Source organism: Gobius niger (assembly GCF_951799975.1).
Source record: "Gobius niger genome assembly, chromosome: 20".
Classification (NCBI taxonomy): Eukaryota; Metazoa; Chordata; class Actinopteri; order Gobiiformes; family Gobiidae; genus Gobius; species Gobius niger.
The window spans coordinates 9,649,506-9,670,965 of record NC_136871.1 but is presented as its reverse complement, the minus strand read 5'-3'; the positions used below and the strand labels follow the sequence as shown (position 1 = coordinate 9,670,965).

At 42.1% G+C, this 21,460-nt stretch overlaps 1 protein-coding gene across 2 annotated transcripts in view; it reads right to left on the bottom strand.

The window, feature by feature from the left end:
• gli1 (GLI family zinc finger 1) overlaps positions 1-21,460 on the bottom strand; it is a 91,535-nt gene that overhangs the window by 17,131 nt on the left and 52,944 nt on the right. For both annotated transcript variants that reach the window (XM_079579216.1, XM_079579217.1), the window contains exon 2: positions 762-874. In XM_079579216.1, coding sequence (XP_079435342.1) covers positions 762-832 — 71 coding nt within the window. In that variant the 5' untranslated portion in view covers positions 833-874. The remainder of the gene's footprint in view (positions 1-761; positions 875-21,460) is intronic.

The window sequence follows — 21,460 nt, the reverse complement described above, 5'->3', positions numbered from 1 at the left end:
AAACAATCAAAACTTTCTCTAATTATTCAAAAACAACTTTAACAAATGCTGAATTATGAATATAGTTTTCTACTAAATAAAAATACAAAGACATGGAGAGGAGCAAAGTGGTTCAACAGCCCATAAATACGTAAATAACAGAGAATGCTAACTTGATGCTACCTGTTAGCATCGGGCTAATGCTAACGACTACCTAGCGCTAGCTACGACTGCCTTTTTTTCTACTGAACAATCTGCTGTGAGAAAATATCCATATGGACCCGATTTACACTTGACTTTATTCATGTGTGATAGATAAGTTCATATTCCACCAGAAAATGGCAAAAAACAGTGGAAACTTTAAAGATTCTATTTTCCCCCTCAGCGAAGCCACGCCCCCTTCTATGACAAGATGTCGTCTGTATTTATGTCACCTCCTGTAGGTGTCCAATAAGGAAGTGAAACTAAAAACACCACAAAAATGGTCAAACTAAAGAAAGCTGGGTACAATCTTTAGTAAAATCTTACATTTAATTGTGTTAACTATATTTGCACGTAAAGTCTACTTAAAACCTTTCTCTATAAAATGTTTGTCCTCTATTTTGCCTTCCAACCTTTTTTAATGTGTATATCCATGTGTTCTTTTGGACTCATCTACAGTAAGTGTAGATTTTGACCAGTGACATATTCAAATATAAATGATAAAAGAAGGGTCTACAAACTCTCACTGTATGCTAGTATCTCTGCAGGCCAGTTGTGTCTGGTGTCGAATGCCGTCTTACCCTCTGGTGGGCTGGTTGGCTGAGCTCTCGTACTGATACAGCCCCTGGTGCGGCTGCATGTCCGCTGGCATCAGAACCCCGACACCGGCACTCCCCTCGCAGTCACCCCGGACCTGACGCACACACAGCACAGAGGGACCGCCGTTAGAGCGAAAACCAAACACACCCAGCCCAGACCCAGCAATGAGAAGGAACACACCAAAGAGACAAAAACAATTGTGGCCGAGCAGAGAGAACATTTCGGACAGTAATAACAGAGCGATGCACGCCAAGCAAGACATTTCAAGGGCCGAACAAGCAACCATCGAGGGGTTAGAGACATTCTTAGCTGGCCTTTGTTTATTACTAATCCGATGCTTATAGGAACAAAATAACAGTGACTCCCACGCGTCGTAAAAATGCTCCATTAAAAGTAGTAAAGCAGAGAGCGGAAAGATAAACTGTAAAATGTTATAGCAGGTAGATCCAAGTTTAAGGTGTGCAGTATAAATTTGGGATGAGTAAGATAAAAGCATAGACTGCAATTATTTGGATCTGTGTTTTTTTTAAACTGGTTTAGCTTCAGGACCCGCCTTCAATGTAACACACATGATAAGCTGAAATAAAAATCCTATGCAACATTATTAAAGCAGTTTGTTTATGTTATTCACCTTATTCCGCCCCGCCCACTTTTGCCTCTTTTTGCTTTGTCACCTCCATTGTATTAACACTTCCAGTCGAGCGAGAAACCAGTTCTTTTAAGCGGAGAAGGAGGGAAAGTGTTCGCCGCTCAAATCTGATGTTTAGTCGATTGATTTGTGCAAAATGTCCAATGTTCATTTGCACCAACAAATCAACACAGCGCCGTTTCTCTGCAAGGCCTGAAAACGGCTTTGTTTTCGTGTAGTGACTTCTCCAGTCCGGTGTTAACAGATAGGAGAAAAGGGGCGGGCACAATTCATGGCGGTGCCAACGCAAACTTCCGGAAAAAGGTGAATAGTATAGATACAGACGGCATCTCGTCATAGAAGGGGGCGTGGCTTCGCTGAGGGGGAAAATAGAATCTTTAGAGAAACACAATTTTTCAGTGTTTTAAGCCATTTTCTGGTGGAAGATGAACTTATTACCACACACAAATAAAGTCAAGTGTAAATCGGGCCCATATGGATATTTTCTCACAGCAGATTGTTCAGTAGAAGTGAAAAAATGGCAGTTGTAGCTAGCGCTAGCTAACCGTTAGCATTAGCCCGATGCTAACATGTAGCATCAAGTTAGCATTCTCTGTTATTCATGTATTTATGGGCTGTTGAACCACTTTGCTCCTCTCCATGTCTTTGTTTCTTTCTTTAGTAGAAAACTATATTTATATTTCAGCATTTGTTAAAGTAGTTTTTGAATAATTAGAGAAAGTTTAGATTTTTCTCCAAATTGTTTTCCCCCTTAACAGTTTTCAAACATGACCATATATGGGCGATTCCAGAGATGCCGTCTGTATCTATGCAATGTTGTGGATCGGGACCAAAAAAGTAGGAGGCAGCACCATTCTCAGTGGGCCTTTACCAAAACTGACTGTCAATGAATAGTCTTGATCGTTTTTGATATAGTCAGCCTTACTAGTTAAGCCTTAAAGCATTGAATCAGCAGAACTCATAAAGGAATTACTGTGTTTACATGTGCGATCCACTGATTTAGGTGATATAAATCGTCTGTAGAGAACTATATTTTCCTGTTTCTCCATAGAGGTGTATTTTTTCATCCATCCATCAAAAAATACGAGGCCATGGTTCTCCATCAGAAAAAGGGAATGGCTTGCTGTCTCCAGGTCGGTTGAGAGTCCCTTTAAGTTGCCTTAAAGAAACTATACGGAGTTTAAAGATGTTAAAGCTAAGTATTTTCCTCCCACTACATGTTCCAGCCTTGTCCATGTAGAATGTGCCAAGACCTTTTCACCACAATTCCCTTTAAAATCCTGCACAAGCTTAATATAGAGACTGCAGTTACGCATAAGACCTGAGGTGGCAGTAGCGAGTATAAAATGACCATCTAGTCTCTCTAAGTGGAGGAAGTAAAGTATCTCAGGGTTTCACAGATGGAGCGTGAGATCGACAGACGGATCGGTTTGGCGTCGGCAGTGATGCGGTCGCTCTATCAGATTGTCGGGGTAAAGAGGGAGTTGAGTCAAAGGGCAAAGCTCTCGATTTACCGATCGATCTACGTTCCCACCCTCACCTATGGTAATCAGATCTGGGTAAAGACCGAAAGGACAAGATCGCTGAGTCAAGCGGCCAAAATGAGTTTCCTTCGCAGGGTTGCTGGGTGCACCCTTTGAGAGGTGAGGAGCTCAGCCACACGGGGAGGGGCCAGGTCTGTCTCGGATGCCTCCTGGTCGCCTCTCTTCGGGCATGTCCCATTGAGAGGAGGCTTAGGGGAAGACCCAGGACACGCTGGAGGGACTATATCTCTGAGCTGGCCTGGTGTCGCCTCAGAACCCTCCCTGAACAGCTGGAAGAAGTGTGTGTGAAGAGCAAAGTCTGGGCATCTCTGCTAAGACCTCTGCCTCTACGACTCAGCCCCGGATAAAGCAGAAGAACATTTCGGATGGACCAAATTAGATTTTTGTTTTGCTTCTGACTCATAATATTTTATTTTTCATTTAGCATGTCTGGAAAAAGGACGATTTCAGATTTTGTCGAAATTGTATCGTCCGACGTCACAGCGCACAATCGCTGCTGACAGGACCAAACTGTCCTGGAGAGAAGCTGTCATTAGGATCAACCTTAAAGCTGAAAATGGGGAGTAAAAGTCACAGACAAGGCGAACAGAGGTGTCTTTTGTGCGGCAGTCATATTATGGGCTGTTTCTTTCAACACGACTGCATGTGTGCGGTAATTGGAGCAGAGACTTTCAGGACGCAAACACCTGCTCATTACGCCCCGCCACATCAGGCCAGCTGCTAATGGATTGAGTAATGGCTAAATCGGAGTGAAATTTTTAGGGTATGTAGTTATGTTATAGGCGAAAAAAAGACTCTTTACACTATTGCTGTGAGGTAAGGTGAGCATTGTGATACAAAATCAAGAAACTACCACATCAAGACGTCTTTTACCGACTACAACTTGCCCAAAATGCTGCACGCCTTCTAACTTGCACTAAAAAACGAAATCACAAAACAGCCATTTTAAAGTCCTTGCATTGGCTGCCTGTCCGTCACCATATTGACTTCAAAATTCACTCATTCGGTTTGAAATGTCTTCACGGCCTTGCTCCAAAGTATCTGCCTGACCTTCTTCAGCCTTGCACTCCGGTCGGCAGATCACTCTTTGTTAGTGGTTCCAAAGACTAAAAGGGAAGCTGAGAGGGGACATGCACTACCTTTGCACTCAGGTGGAGTCACTTTCCGTTTCATGGTCATTTTTTTTAGTTTAGCTTTTAACTGAGTCAGGAATGTTGTACGGTTTTATCTTATTTGTCTTCTTTGTTGTGTTCTGCACTTCTGCTATTTTTCAAGTGTGTAATAATTAAAGTTTTGCATTAATTCGGAGATAGAACACGGCCGTATTTAATTCGATGCAGCTCGCTCCTTCTGTATGTAGGCGGCTGCATGAGACCCACTTCTGTTAAGACACAATTCAAGCTGTTACAGAATATTGTGTAAATTGTCACACAGTGTTTCCAACCGCAGTACCGGGGAGCTGGGGGTACTTGGAATGACTTCAGATTTTAAAAAAAAGGGAAACTGAGTAGAATTTTAATATCACTTTCAAAGAAAAGTTAGTTTTAATGATCTTAATGTTTGACTTTGAGAGTATTTCAGACATATTTTGAACATAAATAAGAGAGGATCGACCGATATGGGTTTTTCTAAGGCCGATGCCGATAGGCTTGACCGATATTTTCGACCGATTTTTCCAAATGTCTGGTCTATAATCGTGTAAAAACATGAATACTTGGCCGCTCCAGCCGTGGCCAATTTAATTTTTTTTGTTTGTCCCAGTCTTGATTAGTTTCCGTTAATTTAGTCGACCTATATTTATAATAATCATTATAATCATATTTAATTGTGGTCCTCGACTTCATGGAGCTGCTCCACATGAATAAAGCTCAGACCTGTTCATTTGACAGTGAATTTAAATGATATGAGGCTTTTTCAGACTGTCATTAGAACAGTTTGGATGATTTTAGTCTCTCCTTTTCATTTTTATTTAGTCTTATTTTAGTCGACTAAAATATCTGGACATTTTAGTCATAGTTTTAGTCTCATGAGAAACTTTTAATTTAGTTTTAGTCCAGTTTTAGTCAGCAAAAATATCACTTTGACTAAAATTAAGACTAAATATTTTAGTCGACGAAATTAACACAGATATTGACTGAGGTGTAACCATTTACCAAACTCGTAGCTAACCGATTTTCATCATGTTTCTCAGTTCCCATGAGGCCTAGGATGTTGTAGGAGGACTTAAAGCCATGACTTCGCTCTTTCCAATGCTCTATCACTTAAGGTCTTAGAGATATCAGTGCTAGATCGGGCCGATATTGTAAAATCTTTATATTGGTCGACCTCTACCAAACACTGAATAATCTATGTCCAGTTGTTCGCTTTGTAAAAAATGTTGGCAGGACTCTCGAGTTAGTCGGCTACTCGGAGTATAAATGAATGCATCACAACCACTGGTCTAACACAACAATCTGATTCATGTTCAAAGCCTCTTCACGCATACCCAATAAAAGTCCCTCAGCTACTGTTCACGGGACAAATGTCCAGCACCAAACTGGGAGCTCCAGTGTGCAGCAGATGAAAGCTGTGCCGTCTGCTGAAGCGGCTGCCACGACTGTTATGCAGCAGCACAAGTGTTAAAAGGGCAGTAGGGACCTATTTAAGCCCACAGGCCACTGCGGGGATTTGGTACGTGAAGTTAGCGAGTGGCTAAATGACAGGGGCGGCCCGAGGCTAATTGTGCACACAGAGCTATAGCTTTAGTTTAGACGAGTGCACTAATCAGACAGAAGTGCGAAACAGAGAGATTATTGGACGCCTCAGCTGGATAATAAATCCTAAAAAAAGGGGAGTAAGGTCTATGCACATTTACAAAGATCTGGATGCACCTGTCAGTCTTACGAGGGGGTAACTCGATAAATCAACGGCCACCAAGAAGGTAACGCAACAGAAGCCAGAAATGTGTCAATACGAGTGCAAGTGAGTTTGAAGATTTAATGATGGGCTTTAAAAAACAGGTTTGATAATTACAGAGGGAGCTCCTTAAACGTGTCACCAACATGAACGTATTGGCAGTGGGAGCAGTGACACAGCTCAGCAACTGTCCATCAGGCACACTTCAGTCATGGAAACACCAGACTGACACCATTCACATATTTTAAGAAGTCAGCAATTTGGTACTCTATAAATGTAGTGTTTATTCAGTGAATTACAGCTAATGCTCCTGTGTCCGGCTCTTTTGTTAAAATATAACACAAATATAAATACAAGCTGAGATTTGTTGGTGTTGCTGCGATAAACTTCAGTCTGAAAGTTTTTAAATTTGAACAAACTAAGAATCAGGTGTGAAGGTTGGTTTGCGAGAGCTAGAAACAAGTTGGGGTAAACAATTTAAACTCATCTCATTCCTTTTGTTATGACTCTCTTGTACAGCAACTCTAAAGGTTAATAAAGTTAACATTTTCACTTAAAATAATAATAATGACATAGGCTTTTAATTGATCGCCCAATCTCCACAGACTGTACTTTTTGTGGTTTACTTGAGAACATTTACTCAAGTGCATGTACATGAGTAACTTTTTGAAGTAACTGTAGTTCTTCTTAGAGTAGTTTTATCACACAGTACTTGTTCCACTGTGAGTAATATGTGGTCACTCCGCCTTTGCTCTGACCGATCCCGTCAGACCTCGGAGGCTAAGCAGGAAAGGCCTAGTCGGTACTTGGATTGGAGACCATGAATGTAGTGTGTGAGTGAGTGGTCAGATGGCGCAAACTGGTTGCCTCGCTTCTGTCAGTCTACCCCAGGGCAGCTGTGGCTTTTATAGTAGCTCACCACCACTGAGTATGGAGTGAATGAATAATGCAATGTAAAAGCGTCTTTGAGTGTCCAGAAAAGCGCTGTATAAAACCAGTGCATTAGATCTAAAAGAGGCTTCAAAGGCTTATGTTTTGTTAACTTAATTCTCCAGAAATATGATGTTATTTTCTTTGGAAATATAAGGATTGTCACATTATTTGATGTTATTTTCAGTTATGTCAGGGATAAAGCATAACAGAAAACAAAGAACAACGCATACCAAAAGTTGTGTCAGAAGTGCAGATGTTGAGGAAAATATTTAAAAATCCAAAAAGCAGGATCACACACTCAAGCAGCCGATGTCCAATGTATATTTATCAAAGATAAAGAAAACGTTTTGGCTTTGCTTTCTTCAGATCATTCTTCTGTCTTATTTGAACCACAGTGCATGAATGAAGCATAAAACAGACTTGCATTTTCTCCAAGTACTTTTTGAATCTTACCTAAAGATGCTATTCTTGATTTTTTTTCTAGTAGTGGAACAAAATGTGTTGTATCCTCCTTTAGTAAATTGTAAACTCAAACCACTGTGGGGACAAACACGGTGTATCTAATTATAAAGCATCTGTGTCAATTTCATGAATTTGCAGGTGAGTTTTCCAGTATTTCTCTGACAGTGTGCCTCTAAACTCGTGACTGTGAAGAATTGGGAGGCTACAAATACATTAGGAAAGTTAGGAATGAGCTTCAACCACTAACATTTTAATCTAGTGGCTTTGTCTTTCATTGTTTGGAACAAAGAAAAGAAATCAGGTGTAGAGCCGTTCAGTGGCGAGTCCAGACTTTTTTCTCTGGGGGGGGGGAACTTGGTGTTTGTGGGGTGGCACCAGGACTTTGTTGGATGTTGTTACTTACAAAATGCCAATCAGCATTATAGTTATGTAACACACTTTATTTTTCTCTGGGGCCACATTATCGCTCCAGACTGTGATGGGGGCCGGGCCGGGTTGGCTATAACGTAGAATTGTATGACCCAGAACAAAATGCAGCAGACCTCATTGTGAAGTAGAGATACTCGCCTGGCACAGTCGTCCTCACTACTACATCCACAAGATCAACACTTGATTCCAGGCACATATTTGTTTCGCTGTAGTGATTTGCATAAATAGGGAACAAGCCTTCACACTTTGTTTTAATTTGAAAAACCACAGGTATTCCATTTATTTTTATTTCCAAATAAAACATGATTGTGCAATGTGACCAAAGTAATACCTGCTTACACTTGAATTTTGCTTTAAAAGCCTGTGTCACAAGTTTCTCAAAGTTCACTGTGGTCGTTCATTCACTCCACACTCAGTGCCCCTGCTGGACACGTGTGGAATTATTTTTTTTATTTATCTAAAATGGCCCTAGTGGCTGGAATGAGTATACTGGCTATTTAGTTAGTAGAAAATCATAACTCCGCACAGGAATGGGCCAGAGACATTCCTTTTTTTTGTGACATACATAGGGATTTGTGCTCTCCGCCCCCATGAGTGGGCCCGTGCCACCCCTGGCCACCCCCTAGACACGCCACTGGGGCCGTTATGAAAATCTATCTATCTTGGAGTAAAAGAAAAAGAATTAAAAAATGAAGATCAGACAATATAAGGGTATCATCCAGCCCTACTTTTGTTTTTTTCCCCAGCAACACAGCGTGGATGCCTCTAGTAGATGAAGATAGTGAGTAATAGGTGCAGCACAGCTCAGAGGGACACACTGTAGGTAAAGTGCACAGGCTCTGACACAGGTGTGGTGACACAGGGCTATTTTAGGTCAATATTTGGTGAGAAACTCCAGGGCAGTTTTTTCCCTGAGTGTAATTTTGTGGTAGGACTTTGGTAACAGCACATTAAAAACCCCAAGGCCATAAATCACACAGCTAACTAAACACGCCTGCTCTGCCCCAGCGCGGGACAGACCTGGGCAGGGATCAGAAACGGAGGAGAGAGAGATGGGACGTCCTTGCATCTTGGAATTCCCAATTAAGAGCTCTGGCTTTAGATCCGCACAACATACGAGTAGATGAAAACTTCATAAAATGTACAGTCTGTGTCCAAGAGAAAGTGTTGAGTCATAATAACAGTGCAGAAAACTCACGCTGAACTGTGGTCAACGCAACAATTCAAGCGAGAAAACACATCGTCAGGGTTACAAAAGTAAAAGGTCAAAGTACTGTTGTTAAAGGAACAGGCCACCGTTTTTACATACTGAGATATGTTCTTACCTGAGCTTAGATGAGTTGATACGTACCTGTCTGGTCTTTGTGTGTGCCCTCAGTCACGCCAAACGACCAAAGATGTTGCATTTGGCCTCTCCCAGTATATTCCTATGGCTCCAAACGGGGTGTTAGAAGTGACCACGCTCTTCCACGGGCACAAAGACCAGACAGGTACGGATAAACTCATCTAAGCTCAGGTAAGAACATGTCTCAGTGTGGAAAAATGGTGGCCTGTTCCTCAAACCGAGCAAATTTTCTCCAGTTTGGCTTTACCCAAATCTAAAAGCGTCATGAGAAAAAAGCCACAAAAGAGCCACAACAACGAGGATGAAAAGCCAACAACAAAGTGGCAAAAAAGCGAGAAAAGGGAGACAAAAACGTGCTGGAAAAGCAACAAAAACACAACAAAAATGTGAGAAAAAGAAAGCCACAAAAAAGCAACAAAGTGTGACAAAAAGGTGACAAAAAAGCAACAAAAGAGCAACAAAAATGTGACAAAAGACCGACAGAAAAGCAACAATAAGTGACAAAAAAGTGACAAAAAAGTGTCAAAAAAGCAGCAACAGAGTGACAAAAGAGTGACAAAAAAGGATTAAAAAAGTGACAAAAAAAGTGTCAAAAAAGCAACAAAAAAGTGACAATAAAGCAACAAGAGAGTGACAAAAATGTGTCAAAAAAGGATCAAAAAAAGTGACAAAAAAGTGTCAAAAAAGCAACAAAAAAGTGACAATAAAGCAACAAGAGAGTGACAAAAATGCAACAAAAGAGTGAAAAAAACGTGACAAAAGAGCGACAAAAGCAAGAATGAAAAAAGTTACAAAATGACGCAAAAAAGAGATGAAAAAAGTGCATGAATAAGCAACGAAAAACATCAAAAATGCTTCAAAAATGTGACATAAACACAACTACAATAAGTTACGATCAGTTTTGTAAGTTTTCACTTTCTAATTGGCCGTTATACAGTAGAGAAACTTTTAGATTTGGTAAAGTCGAACTAGAGAAAATGCACTCAGTTAAGGCGGGGGTTAAGAGGTTAATGCACCAGATAAATCTACCCCCTCGAGTTCATAGGGCAGGTAGTTCATGTAAAGTATGTAGCAATTGATGAAAAAGAGAAAAGCTCTCTCAAAACTCCATTACACCTCGACTTAAAGTAAGTTAAGCACTCAACATTTAAAGTGACTAATGCCAAATGGAGTGGCTCTGAGTGGAGGAAAGTCCTGGAAAAAACGTACCCGACTCAAACAAGTCTGACTGTGGTCTAGCTCAGTAAGTTTCCACTCAGGCTTAGCTCACTTACAAACCCCAAATCTCAAAGCACCAATACATTAAATTACTTTCCCCGTGCGCCGTGTCAGAGCTCGAAAGAAAAAATGTGATGATATTGCAGATTGTCACTATGGTAATGCATTTAGTTATGACACCAGAAGAAATACACGCACTGCCTGGCCAAAAAAAAGAGAGTTGTCACCAAAAATAGGTCTCTATTTTTGGTGAGCCATAGCCTTGTTTATGGCTCACATTTGCTGTATTGTTGAGATAAGACAATCCCAAAGCTTCTTAATGGGGTTAAGGTTTAGACTCTGGAATGAAAATGCCTCATGCTTCCTGTTACAGCAGTCAGTAAAAAAGTCAGATATATTTGACGGCTAATTCATGTTCTTAGCATAGACGACAATAAATAGAGCCAGAAACTAACAACTAACTAAATATCATCTGAAACTATACTAAGAATATGAACTATTTATGCTGCTCCGTTACCTAGCAACCATAAACTCCTCCCCCCTAGTCAACCATAGATACAGACGGCATCTCGTCATAGAAGGGGGCGTGGCTTCGCCGAGGTGGAAAATAGAATCTTTAGAGAAACACAATTTTTCACTCTTTTTAGCCATTTTCTGGTGGAATATAGACTTATTTATCACACATAAATAAAGTCAAGTGTAAATCGGGCCCATATGGATATTTTTCACAGCAGATTGTTCAGTAGAAGTGAAAAAACGGCAGTTGTAGCAAGCGCGAGCTAACCGTTAGCATTAGCCCGATGCTAACATGTAGCATGAAGTTAGCATTCTCCGTTATTTATGTATTTATGGGCTGTTGAACCACTTTGCTCCTCCCCATGTCTTTGTTTCTTTATTTAGTAGAAACTATATTCATAATTCAGCATTTGTTACAGTAGTTTTTGAATAATTAGACAAAGTTTAGATTTTTTCAAAATTGTTTTTCCCCCTTAAATGTTTTCAAAAATGACCATATATGGGCGATTCCAGAGATGCCGTCTGTATCTATAATGATGAATCCTGGCATTGTCATCTTGGAATATGCCTGTGCCATCAAGGAAGAGCAAAACGGAAAAAAAGAAGGAATCAATTTAAAGTTCAGGAAGTCAGGTGACCCCATCCTTTGACTACATGACCTGAAATATGGCAGTTACAAAAGTCAAAATACTCTTAACCCCCACCTGAGCCGAGCACATTTTGGCTTTACCCAAATCTAAAAGCTTCTTGAAAAAAAAGCATCAATATAGCGATGAAAACGAAGATGAATTAAACCAAAAAAAAGGGCCACAAAGAGTGTGACAAAAAAGTGACTAAAACATAACAAACAAGCAAACAAAGGAAGGAAAAAAGCGATGATGAAAGCAACAAATAAATGACTAGAAGATAACCAAAAAACGACATAAACAAGACAAACAACCTACTAAAAAAAGGTGACAAAAGCGCGGCTACAAAGTTACAATCATGTGGGTCTTTGCTTTCAAATGAGCCATTACCCTGGCCTGTAGGCTGTAAGCTCCAGAGAAACCTTTAGATTTGGGTAAAGCGGAACGGGAGAAGAAAACACTGAAACTACATTCAAACATGTGATCCAAATGAACACTGTCAACATTAAGGTGGGCTTATAGTTTTGGCCTGTGTAGGTTTATAAAGCAGTTCTCAAATAGTGTAAAATCAGTAACTACTTGTAGACGGTGTAAACAACCAATGAAATACAGATAAAAATATCAAAGCCTTTTTTTTTGTTATTCCTCTCTATACCTTTATACCTTAATACATCATTTTTGCAGTCCCTCTGGGGGTAATACAAGTGTTAAAGGGATGATTGGGGGGCCTTTCATCTGCCCCTGGTGTCGCTGGCCAGAAAACCACACTTGTAGCTTTCCTACACCGGGTTGGAGGCGCAATATAGAATCACGAAGGAGAAGCTAACAGGCTAGCGGGCAAAGCTAACTGCGGGCTAGCACCACTTAAACAGTATTTACAGCCAAGTTTGAGTGAAAACAATTATCCCCATCGTGTAGTATTTACTCTCACAGACAATTAATGAGTAAAAAAAATTCCACGACACCTGCAGTGGCGCTTATGGCCTCTAGGGGCATGAGTTACTCAGTTTTGCTTTGATTTGCAATGTACTTACAACTCTGCTCCTGTCCCGTTCAACATGCTGTAAGTCACTCAGCCTAAATTACTGCATCGAATTAGCCGAACATAAACACATTTCTGACTGCTTCTTTCTTCATTGATGCCATGTAATCTTCAAACCAATAGTAAAATAGCTGCACATGAAAAGCGCAGTGACTTCAATCATTTTCTCTACTTCTCAACCTCGCAGGTGATAAATCTGTGTTGGTGCTACACAAAGACAAACACTGTTGAGCTATGATGCGGTTTGGCCATTTGTGACATTCCCATAAAGCATCACTTCTTCGGCTCTGTGCTCGGAGGTCTCCAGGGGGGACAGACTTTTCCACAGGTCGCTGCTCATGTCAGGCTACAGGGCTGGTCTGGGATCGGCCGCTCTGCTCTCCAGTCCCCCCCCCCCCTCCTCTCTCTCCACATTGTAACACTAAACTAGGCCCAAACATGTAACCCACTCCCACCGGAGCCACCCTGCCCCTTTATAACTTCATTTAGGAGCGACCGATGCAGCGCTGGACTCCGGAGTGCACTAAAGTCAGGGTGTGCCGAGAACAATCCTCACTGCAGAATACATTGAAAGAACATTTATACCCAAAGCAATACAGGTTGGAACACTACACACCAGGAAAAGAAAAAAGGATTAATTCACATCTGATCGAAAGCCCATCTGGCCAGTCCCTCCTGGGGTTGTTGTAGCACATTATCTTGCTCTGCGCTGTGATTTGCCAATTTGTTAATGCTCAGTAGGGAAGTCGAAAAGCTGCGGTGAAAAGTCGTTCTGCTAAAATAAAGAAAGTCAAAAAACAGCAGCACATTCAGTCTCTGTATGTGCACAAGTGGATTTGTTTTAATCTACTTTTACCTAAGTGTTTTTGTTATATTTCAATCTCAAGGAAACAATTCAGTTCTTCACCGCAGTAATCCAGTTTATCTATCTATCTATCTATCTATCTATCTATCTATCTATCTATCTATCTATCTATCTATCTATCTATCTATCTATCTATCTATCTATCTATCTATCTATCTATCTATCTATCTATCTATCTATCTATCTATCTCCATAATGTTATGACGAGTGTAAAGAACATATCGCAGTTTTCACCGCAAAACAAGTATCGATGCCCACTCAGTTGACTATCTAGTTAAGATATTAGATTTAGTATCTGGGATTTTTTTTGTGACACCCTTATGCTTCTGTAACTGTTATTTTACTCATAAACCAGAGTACTTCTTCCATCTTTAATGATGTTTTAAAGCAGTACGAAGTAACTCATGCCCCTAGAGACCATAAGCGCCACTGCAGGTGTCGTAGCATGTTGCGGTTTTTTTTACTCATTAATTGTCCATGAGAGTAAATACTACGCTGACAGAAAAGACAACAGGAGAGAGGGATATTGTACATCCAATTACACAATGGAAATATTTTTTTTTCACTCAAACTTGGCTGTGAATACTGTTTAAAGTGACGCTAGCCCGCAGTTAGCTTTGCCTGTTAGCCTGTTAGCTTCCTCTTCGTGATTCCATTTGTGTGTTTACGTGTTATTATTTCAAATTATGTCTCTGTAAAAATTAAATAGTAACAAAGAGCTGGTGAAGAGCTTGCCTTGGGCGCCTCCTGCCAGGAGGAATAACTTATTGATGGACACACTTCCAGCGCAGAACGGCTCAGAATCAGTATAATGTTGGATTATGGGCTTTAAAAATGACAGTTTTGGGCTTTAACAATAACGTAACTGAGTCCAAGACGTACAGAACGAAGCGCTGACGCCGTAGAAGAAGAAACGACTAAATTGAACAGGATTAACCCGAGGATCACTCAAAACTGCGTGGCTGTCGTGGAAGGTTTACAGCTTACAGGCCAGCGTAACACCTCATTTGAAAGCTAAGACCTACAAAACTCATTTAAATGGGTTGCCGCGTTGTCGTCACTTTTTGAACATTTCTTTTTATTGCTTTTTTGTCACTTTTTGTTGCTCTTTTGTGGCATTTTTTATCACATTTTTGTCTCTCTTTTGTCGCATTTGGGTAGATTTGCGTAAAGCCATACTAGAAAAATGTGCTTGGTTCAGGAGGGAGGTAGGAGGTTAAAGCACAAGTCGATGTTGTATATGTCCAGTTTAAATCATTACGAACAGAAGGTATGTGAAGAACAAGGGCATATCAGAAATAAAAACTATTCAATGAGAAAGTTCAACAGATATGGCAAAGGGGAGTATTGAAGAGTGCTTTTGCAAAGTTTACAAGTTGCTCTCTCCAGTTTTTCCTTGCCTCTCTCCGTCTCTCTCTCTCTCTCTGTGGGCTCATTCCTGCGTCCTCTCTCCAGCCCCTCCCCCACCGGCGGAGCAGCAGTCGAGGTGGGTGTTCTCGGGCTGTTATGACTTGAGACACGATAATGGCAGCTATAATGTAGCCAGCCGTTCCTGATGTGGCTGGGCTTGTGGGGGACTCTGTTGTGTTAGGGCGAGAGACGGAGCGCGGTGGGCGGGGCCTGGCGCGTTTCACCAATCGCGTCCAAGATCCTAAACTTTTTTCCCCCTCGTCTCCTCCCGTTCCTCTCCTCTTTCCACTGCTCACCCACTGACTTTTTCTAGCCCCGTTGTTTTGCCTCGGTGGTAAATTTTGTTTTTAAATTCGGGCTTTGTTTTTGTAACCCCCTCCCCACCAAACTCTGCGCAGGCTCCCACCTCCTCCTCCCCGTGCTGCCCCTGTGTTTTTACCCCTTTTACCCAGACGGGGCGAATTCCAGGCGGCTGCCGTAATGTCATGGGGGCTCGTGGTGTGACCAGTGCAAGGCCACATTACTGGAGACATCACTGTAATGTACAATAATCCTGACTCAATGACCTGCCGTGGCTAAGCTTAATGTCACATCCACTTACAAGTCTCAAAGTGATATTTAATATGGCTCTGTGCCTGCTTATAGTCTGTGCTTTTGATTCATAAGCTGATTTCTGCTCTCAATTATAAGTCACAGAGCCTGTCCCAGAACAATCGTTATTTTTATGTTCTGTTTTTTCATCATATTGTGAACAAACAAGACTTGAGAAACACTAATGAACTTGCCTTGCCTAAATCAGGACTAAAATAGTAAATTTGAACTTAATTGGGAAAACGTTGACTGCACATTCTGCTGTGGTAGCAATTTATTTTCTTGTAGTAGATCGAACGGAGGAAACCGGCTGAACGGAGGAACCCGGCTGAACGGAGGAACCCGGCTGAACAGAGGAACCCGGCTGAACAGAGGAACCCGGCTGAACGGAGGAACCCTGCCTACTGGAATTGGACAAAAAGGACTGGACGGTGTGCGATCTTGGACGGTCTGCTGAGGGACTCTCATCAGCCCTGGGTCTATAGCCTGTCTGTCCATGGGAGTGGATCTCTCCTTCTGTGGTTCTCCCCCAGGTTTCTCTTTTCTCCCCCTGGGTTTTTGACAGGGGGACCCGCTCCGCTCGTCACCACCCGCTGCTGACGCCTATTAGGACATTATGCTTGCTTGAATACTTAATTCGCCTGAACCTTACATTGTCTTATTTACTGCTCTGTTTTATTGCCTTAATGTTCGGTGCAGCCAAGTGAGGCAACTCCTGTTGTGATATTGGGCTATACAAAACCATTGACTGATTGATTGATAGATAGAGAAAACCTCTTTTGGCACCACCAACATTGTAAATGTAGGACTTGTGAAAGAGGAGACAAAAGTCAGAGGAAATTAGCCCAGTGTTAGCCCGGTTAACATCTAAATAAAAGAAAAATGGCTAAAATTTTGTTTTGGAATTATTTAATTATAAGTGAAAAATCCGAAGAAAAAAATAGTAAAATTGTGCCTTTTTTCTCAACACATACTTTCTCAATAAATCAGGCTCGGTATTAAAAAGTTCCTCTGAAAAATCTTCAAAATATTGTCAAATCCAAGACTGGGGAGTCTGTAGGAGCATCTAAAGTGGAGAAAACAGGCTCTAATGTTGTGTAACATGTGCACACGTGCGAGCACATTTCTGCCGACTTTAGCAGCGGGTATCTCCCAGAATACCCAGAATTACCATATTTGGATTACAGTGTCGTCTCGGGCACCTTCTGCAGTGCACGTGGATACAAAATATGTCAATATTTGTGAGTGAATACGCATGGGAAGCCGGCTTTTGCGGCGCAATGTTAAAGTTACTTCCTCGATATCTCTGGCTCGAGAGCTGTTATAAAAAAAGAATCGTACAGGGTAAGTTTTGTCTTTTTTATACTTTGACACTAAAGATGTTAAGGGAGAAAACTCAACCTTGACGAATGCATGAAAAATCAGTGTCTCATTTTGAATCAGGTGAACAATCAAGGGTCTGTGAGAGCTACAAACACATTTAGACCACAGCGATTTCAAGATATGTTTTTGGTTCTTGTGACATTGCGTTATCTAATATCATGACAACAATAATTTGGCAATATATTATGCAGAACAACTACGCAATTTGAACGTGCAAAAGGGGAAACCACCAAACTCATCCACTGACAAGTCCATTGCATAACACACACCTGTTTACCGGCCTGGCAGTGTGGTTTTGTGCAGTCAACTCACTACAGCCTCAGATGGGCCTGTCCTGGTTCACACCTCTCACATCCCCGCGCTGCAGACTGTGTACAGGAGTTCAGGCTTGTCAAAACGGCAGAATGAAACCTTGATCCCTTGTTGCTACACTGAGAGAGAGCCCGATGACAGATGGAGGCTACGCGGCGGCGAGACATGGGCCTAAGCAGGAAACAAAGAACTCAAATAAGTTAGCCTAAATCACTCATGGTATAAACTGTTGGCTGGTAGGGTAAGGGTGAGGGTTATTTTCTCCAATTATACACACCCAAATGTCAAAGCTTACAGCCTGTATCCCAGTGTGACACCACATTTGAAAGCCAAGACCTTCCACACCGCGTTCAAAATTATTATGCAAATGATATTTTTCTCAGATTTTCTAAATTGTCAACTCAAAGGACAGTCAGCATAATTTTCAGGTCTTGGTTAGAGGATAATGTGAATGTGATTGAATAATATCCCAATGTAACAGTATTTAAATATATATATATATATATATATATAATAAACAACTCAAATGCACTGTTCAGAATTATTATGCAACTCATAGTTTAAGTACATTTTATAGGTTGTAAAGAATTGGAAATGGTAATTTGTTGAATTTGCAGCATTAGGAGGTCATATTTACTGAAATCAAAAGCTATTTCAGTCAAAAACATCTTGATAGCAGCTTCAAAACTCTTGCATCTATTAAACTCATAGGTTTTTGAAGAGTTTGTTTGTTGTTTGTTTACTTTTTTGTTCCCGCAGGGAAATTTGTCCTCTGCATTTGACCCATCCTTCGATGCCACAGAGGCAACCCGTAAGGAGCAGTGATCGACAGCAGTGCGGCGCCCGGGGACCGATCTCCATGATGTGGAGCCAGGTTGATGGTCAGAATCACCTGGCTGGAGGATTCACCTATTGCACATGGTGGGGAAACCGGAGTCCCCGGAGGAAGCCTACACAGACACGGGGAGAACATGCAAACTCCACACAGGTGGAAATCGAATCCGGAACCTTACAGCTGTGAGGTGAGGTGCTAATCGCTGTGCTACTGTGCCGGGTTGGATTTCTTTGTAGGACGTCAGACTCCCAGAGCTGCTGTTTGGATGAAAACTACCTCCCTCCAACCATCCACTACTCCATCCATGGTAAATGGTAAATGGTCTCAACTTATATAGCGCTTTTCCACCTACATTAGGCACTCAAAGCGCTTTACAGCAAGGATCCACTCACCCATTCATACTCTCATTCATACACCAATGTACGCAGACACTGGGGGCAATGTGGACACAACGACAATGTGCACTTTCAGGATTCGAACCCCCGACCTTCCGATCATGAGACGCCCCTCTCTACCATCTGCGCCACTGTCGCCCCATCCATCTGGACCATCCAGGGTTACGCGGCACTCACCAGTGAACAAGACTGTTTGAAAATGAGTCTTCGTCTATTTCTGAGCCACTGCAGCCGTTTCTGTTCATGAGCTTCAATTAACAGATAGAAGGTTTATGCACAGCTGCAGCCTCTGGAGGGTCCTACACCTTAATGTTCAAGAGACTCCAGAAGCACCAGCAGCTTCAAATACCTGTTTGCTGTTTTGTAGCAGCTGTTCTATGAATCTGTTTTATTTGTCTCATTGTGCCTTTATCTGCACAAACCCATGTGTTCTCTGAATCAGCCACAAATCTTTTACCAGGATGATGATTATGCTTGAGCTTTCGTGAAACCTTGTCGAAGGCATTCAACTATTTCACGCTTTTCATCAGCAGAGAGATCTTTTTTCTTTCCTATATTGCTTGAAAACGGTGGTCTGATTAATAATGGTTAATGCCCTTTTCAGTAGTGACAACTAATTATCACAGCTGTCTGAAATAGATGTCAGTGATTCAAAGAGCCCTGAGACACAACACCAATTAATTCAAATTACTTATGATGAAAATAAACTGAAAAAGACCAGTTTCCAAACAATACCCATCCATCCATCCATTTTCTTCCGCTTTATCCGGGGCCGGGTCGCGGGGGCAGCAGTCTCAGCAGAGATGCCCAAACTTCCCGGTCCACGCACACCTCCTCCAGCTGTTCTGGGGGGACCCCGAGGCGACACCAGGCCAGCTCAGAGACATAGTCCCACCACTGTGTCCTGGGTCTTCCACGAGGCCTTGTCACACTAGGACATGCCTGGAACACCTCCCGCGGGAGGCGACCAGGAGGCATCCGAAACAGATGCCCGAGCCACCTCAGCTGGCTCCTTTCGACGTGAAGGAGCAGCGACTCTACTCCGAGCTCCTCCCGGGTAACTGAGCTCCTCACCCGATCTCGGAGGGTGCGCCCAGCCACCCTGTGAAGGAAACTCATTTCGGCCGCTTGTATTCGCAATCTTGTCCTTTCGGTCATTACCCAAATCTCATGACCATAGGTGAGGGTGGGAACGTAGATCGATCGGTAAATCGAGAGCTTTGCCCCGACTCAGCTCCCTCTTCACCACGACAGACCGATACAGCGACCGCATCACTGCTGACGCCGCACCGATCCGTCTGTCAATCTCACGCTCCATCCGTCCCTCACTCGTGAACAAGACCACGAGATACTTGAACTCCTCCACTTGAGGTAAGGACTCCCCACCGACCTGCAAAGGGGAAACCACCTTTTTCCGGTGGAGAACCATGGCCTCGGATTTGGAGGTGCTGATCCCCATCCCGGCCGCTACACACTCGGCTGCAAACCGCCCCAGTGCGCGCTGAAGGTCCTGGTTTGTTGAAGCCAACAGAACAACATCGTCCGCAAACAGCAGAGATGAGATCCTGAGGCTCCCAAACCGGACACCCTCCGGCCCCTGGCTGCGCCTAGAAATTCTGTCCATAAAAGTAATGAACAGAACCGGTGACAAACAACATATTTTACAATTAAAATTTGGTAACATTATATTGACAAATGACCAGAAGCAGTGAAATCATGACGTATATGGACAAAAAATGCACTACTACATTTCTGTAGTGTTGATACTTGTGCGATGACACTAAAGATTTGATAATTAAAAACAATATTCCGCTTACATAAGGACTCGTGTTAAAAAATGTTTACTCAGCCAACCATTCAAACACAAAAAGCGCTGTCATTTCTCCACACTGCCTTTCAGCCGCAGCGTCATGATTACTGTTTCACCTCTGTAAGTGTAGGTTGGATCAGTTGATAGTATTTGAGTTAGGATTAGGACTGGTTCAACTCCTCTTGCTTTAATTTGCCTGTACAAGTGCAGGTTTGCCCTGGACGGCTTCATTTTCCCTTTTGTTTTGTTATCTAATGATCTGAGACAAGTTCATGTGACCAACAAAAACATTTCAAGGTACCTTTATTTAACCAAGAAAGTTCCATTGACATTAAAAATCTCTTCTTCAAGGGTCTCTTCCTCTGGCCTTAATGGGCTCTAACCCTACTGTACATGTTTGTAGAGGCATAGGGGAAACCCCTACGCGATCATGGGGAGATTATAGCCTGACCTGCCAGAATACAGGCTTTTCCTATTCTTTACAAAGACGTGTATCTGGAATCAGGGGTGATGTCTTTGAATTCCAGATGTGCATGATTGACAACATATTAACCAATCAGAAAAGCCAGATTCGACGCTGGCAGCGTATTTTGTAAACGTTAATAGTTTTACAATGACATCGGCTTTGGCCAGAAGAGCGGAGACAAATGGGAACAATATACATAGTTTATGATACTGTACAAGGAGTCAGTAGCAACTCGTAGGAGATTTCAACATGAATGTGCAACGGCTTTTTCAGTCAATGTTGTTCTGACAGTCCTGCTTTTGAACGGAGTGGATGGCTGGTCAGGCAAGGGAGATTTGGGGAGAACACACTAACTCCACATCCTATTCAGGCCAAGAATCAAACCGGGCACCAGCTTGGAATACAATACTACAATCCTAAAAACAAATTAATACTGATGGGAAATGGGTGTGGGATTAAATTAGCTCTCTAGTTCCAACTCCTTTTCAGGCAAAATTTGAACTTCTTATCTACCTGTACATGTTAATATTACTTTGCTGTTTGGTTGTACAATGTGAAATGTGGCTTCTGATCTATATTGTATTCCCCTGAGCCACTGCCTGAAAAAAATAAAATAAATGAATGAATGAATGAATGAATACTATGGAAAAGGAATTGATAAACAATTAAATACAGTAAAACTCACCATAGTACTTTCTAGTCTGTGTAGAAAGCGGCCGGATTGGGGCCTTTCTGCATGTTCTCCTGCATCTGCGTGGGTTTCCTCCGGGTGCTCCGGTTTCCCCTACCACTAAAAACATGTACAATAGGCCAGAATGTAGTGTGTGAGTGAGTGGTTGGTGGTGGTGGGAGAGGCCGATGGCACAGATGGTTGCCTCACTTCAGTCAGTCTACCCCAGGGCAGCTGTTGCTGCAATAGTAGCTTATCGCCACAGAGTATGGCGTGAATGAATA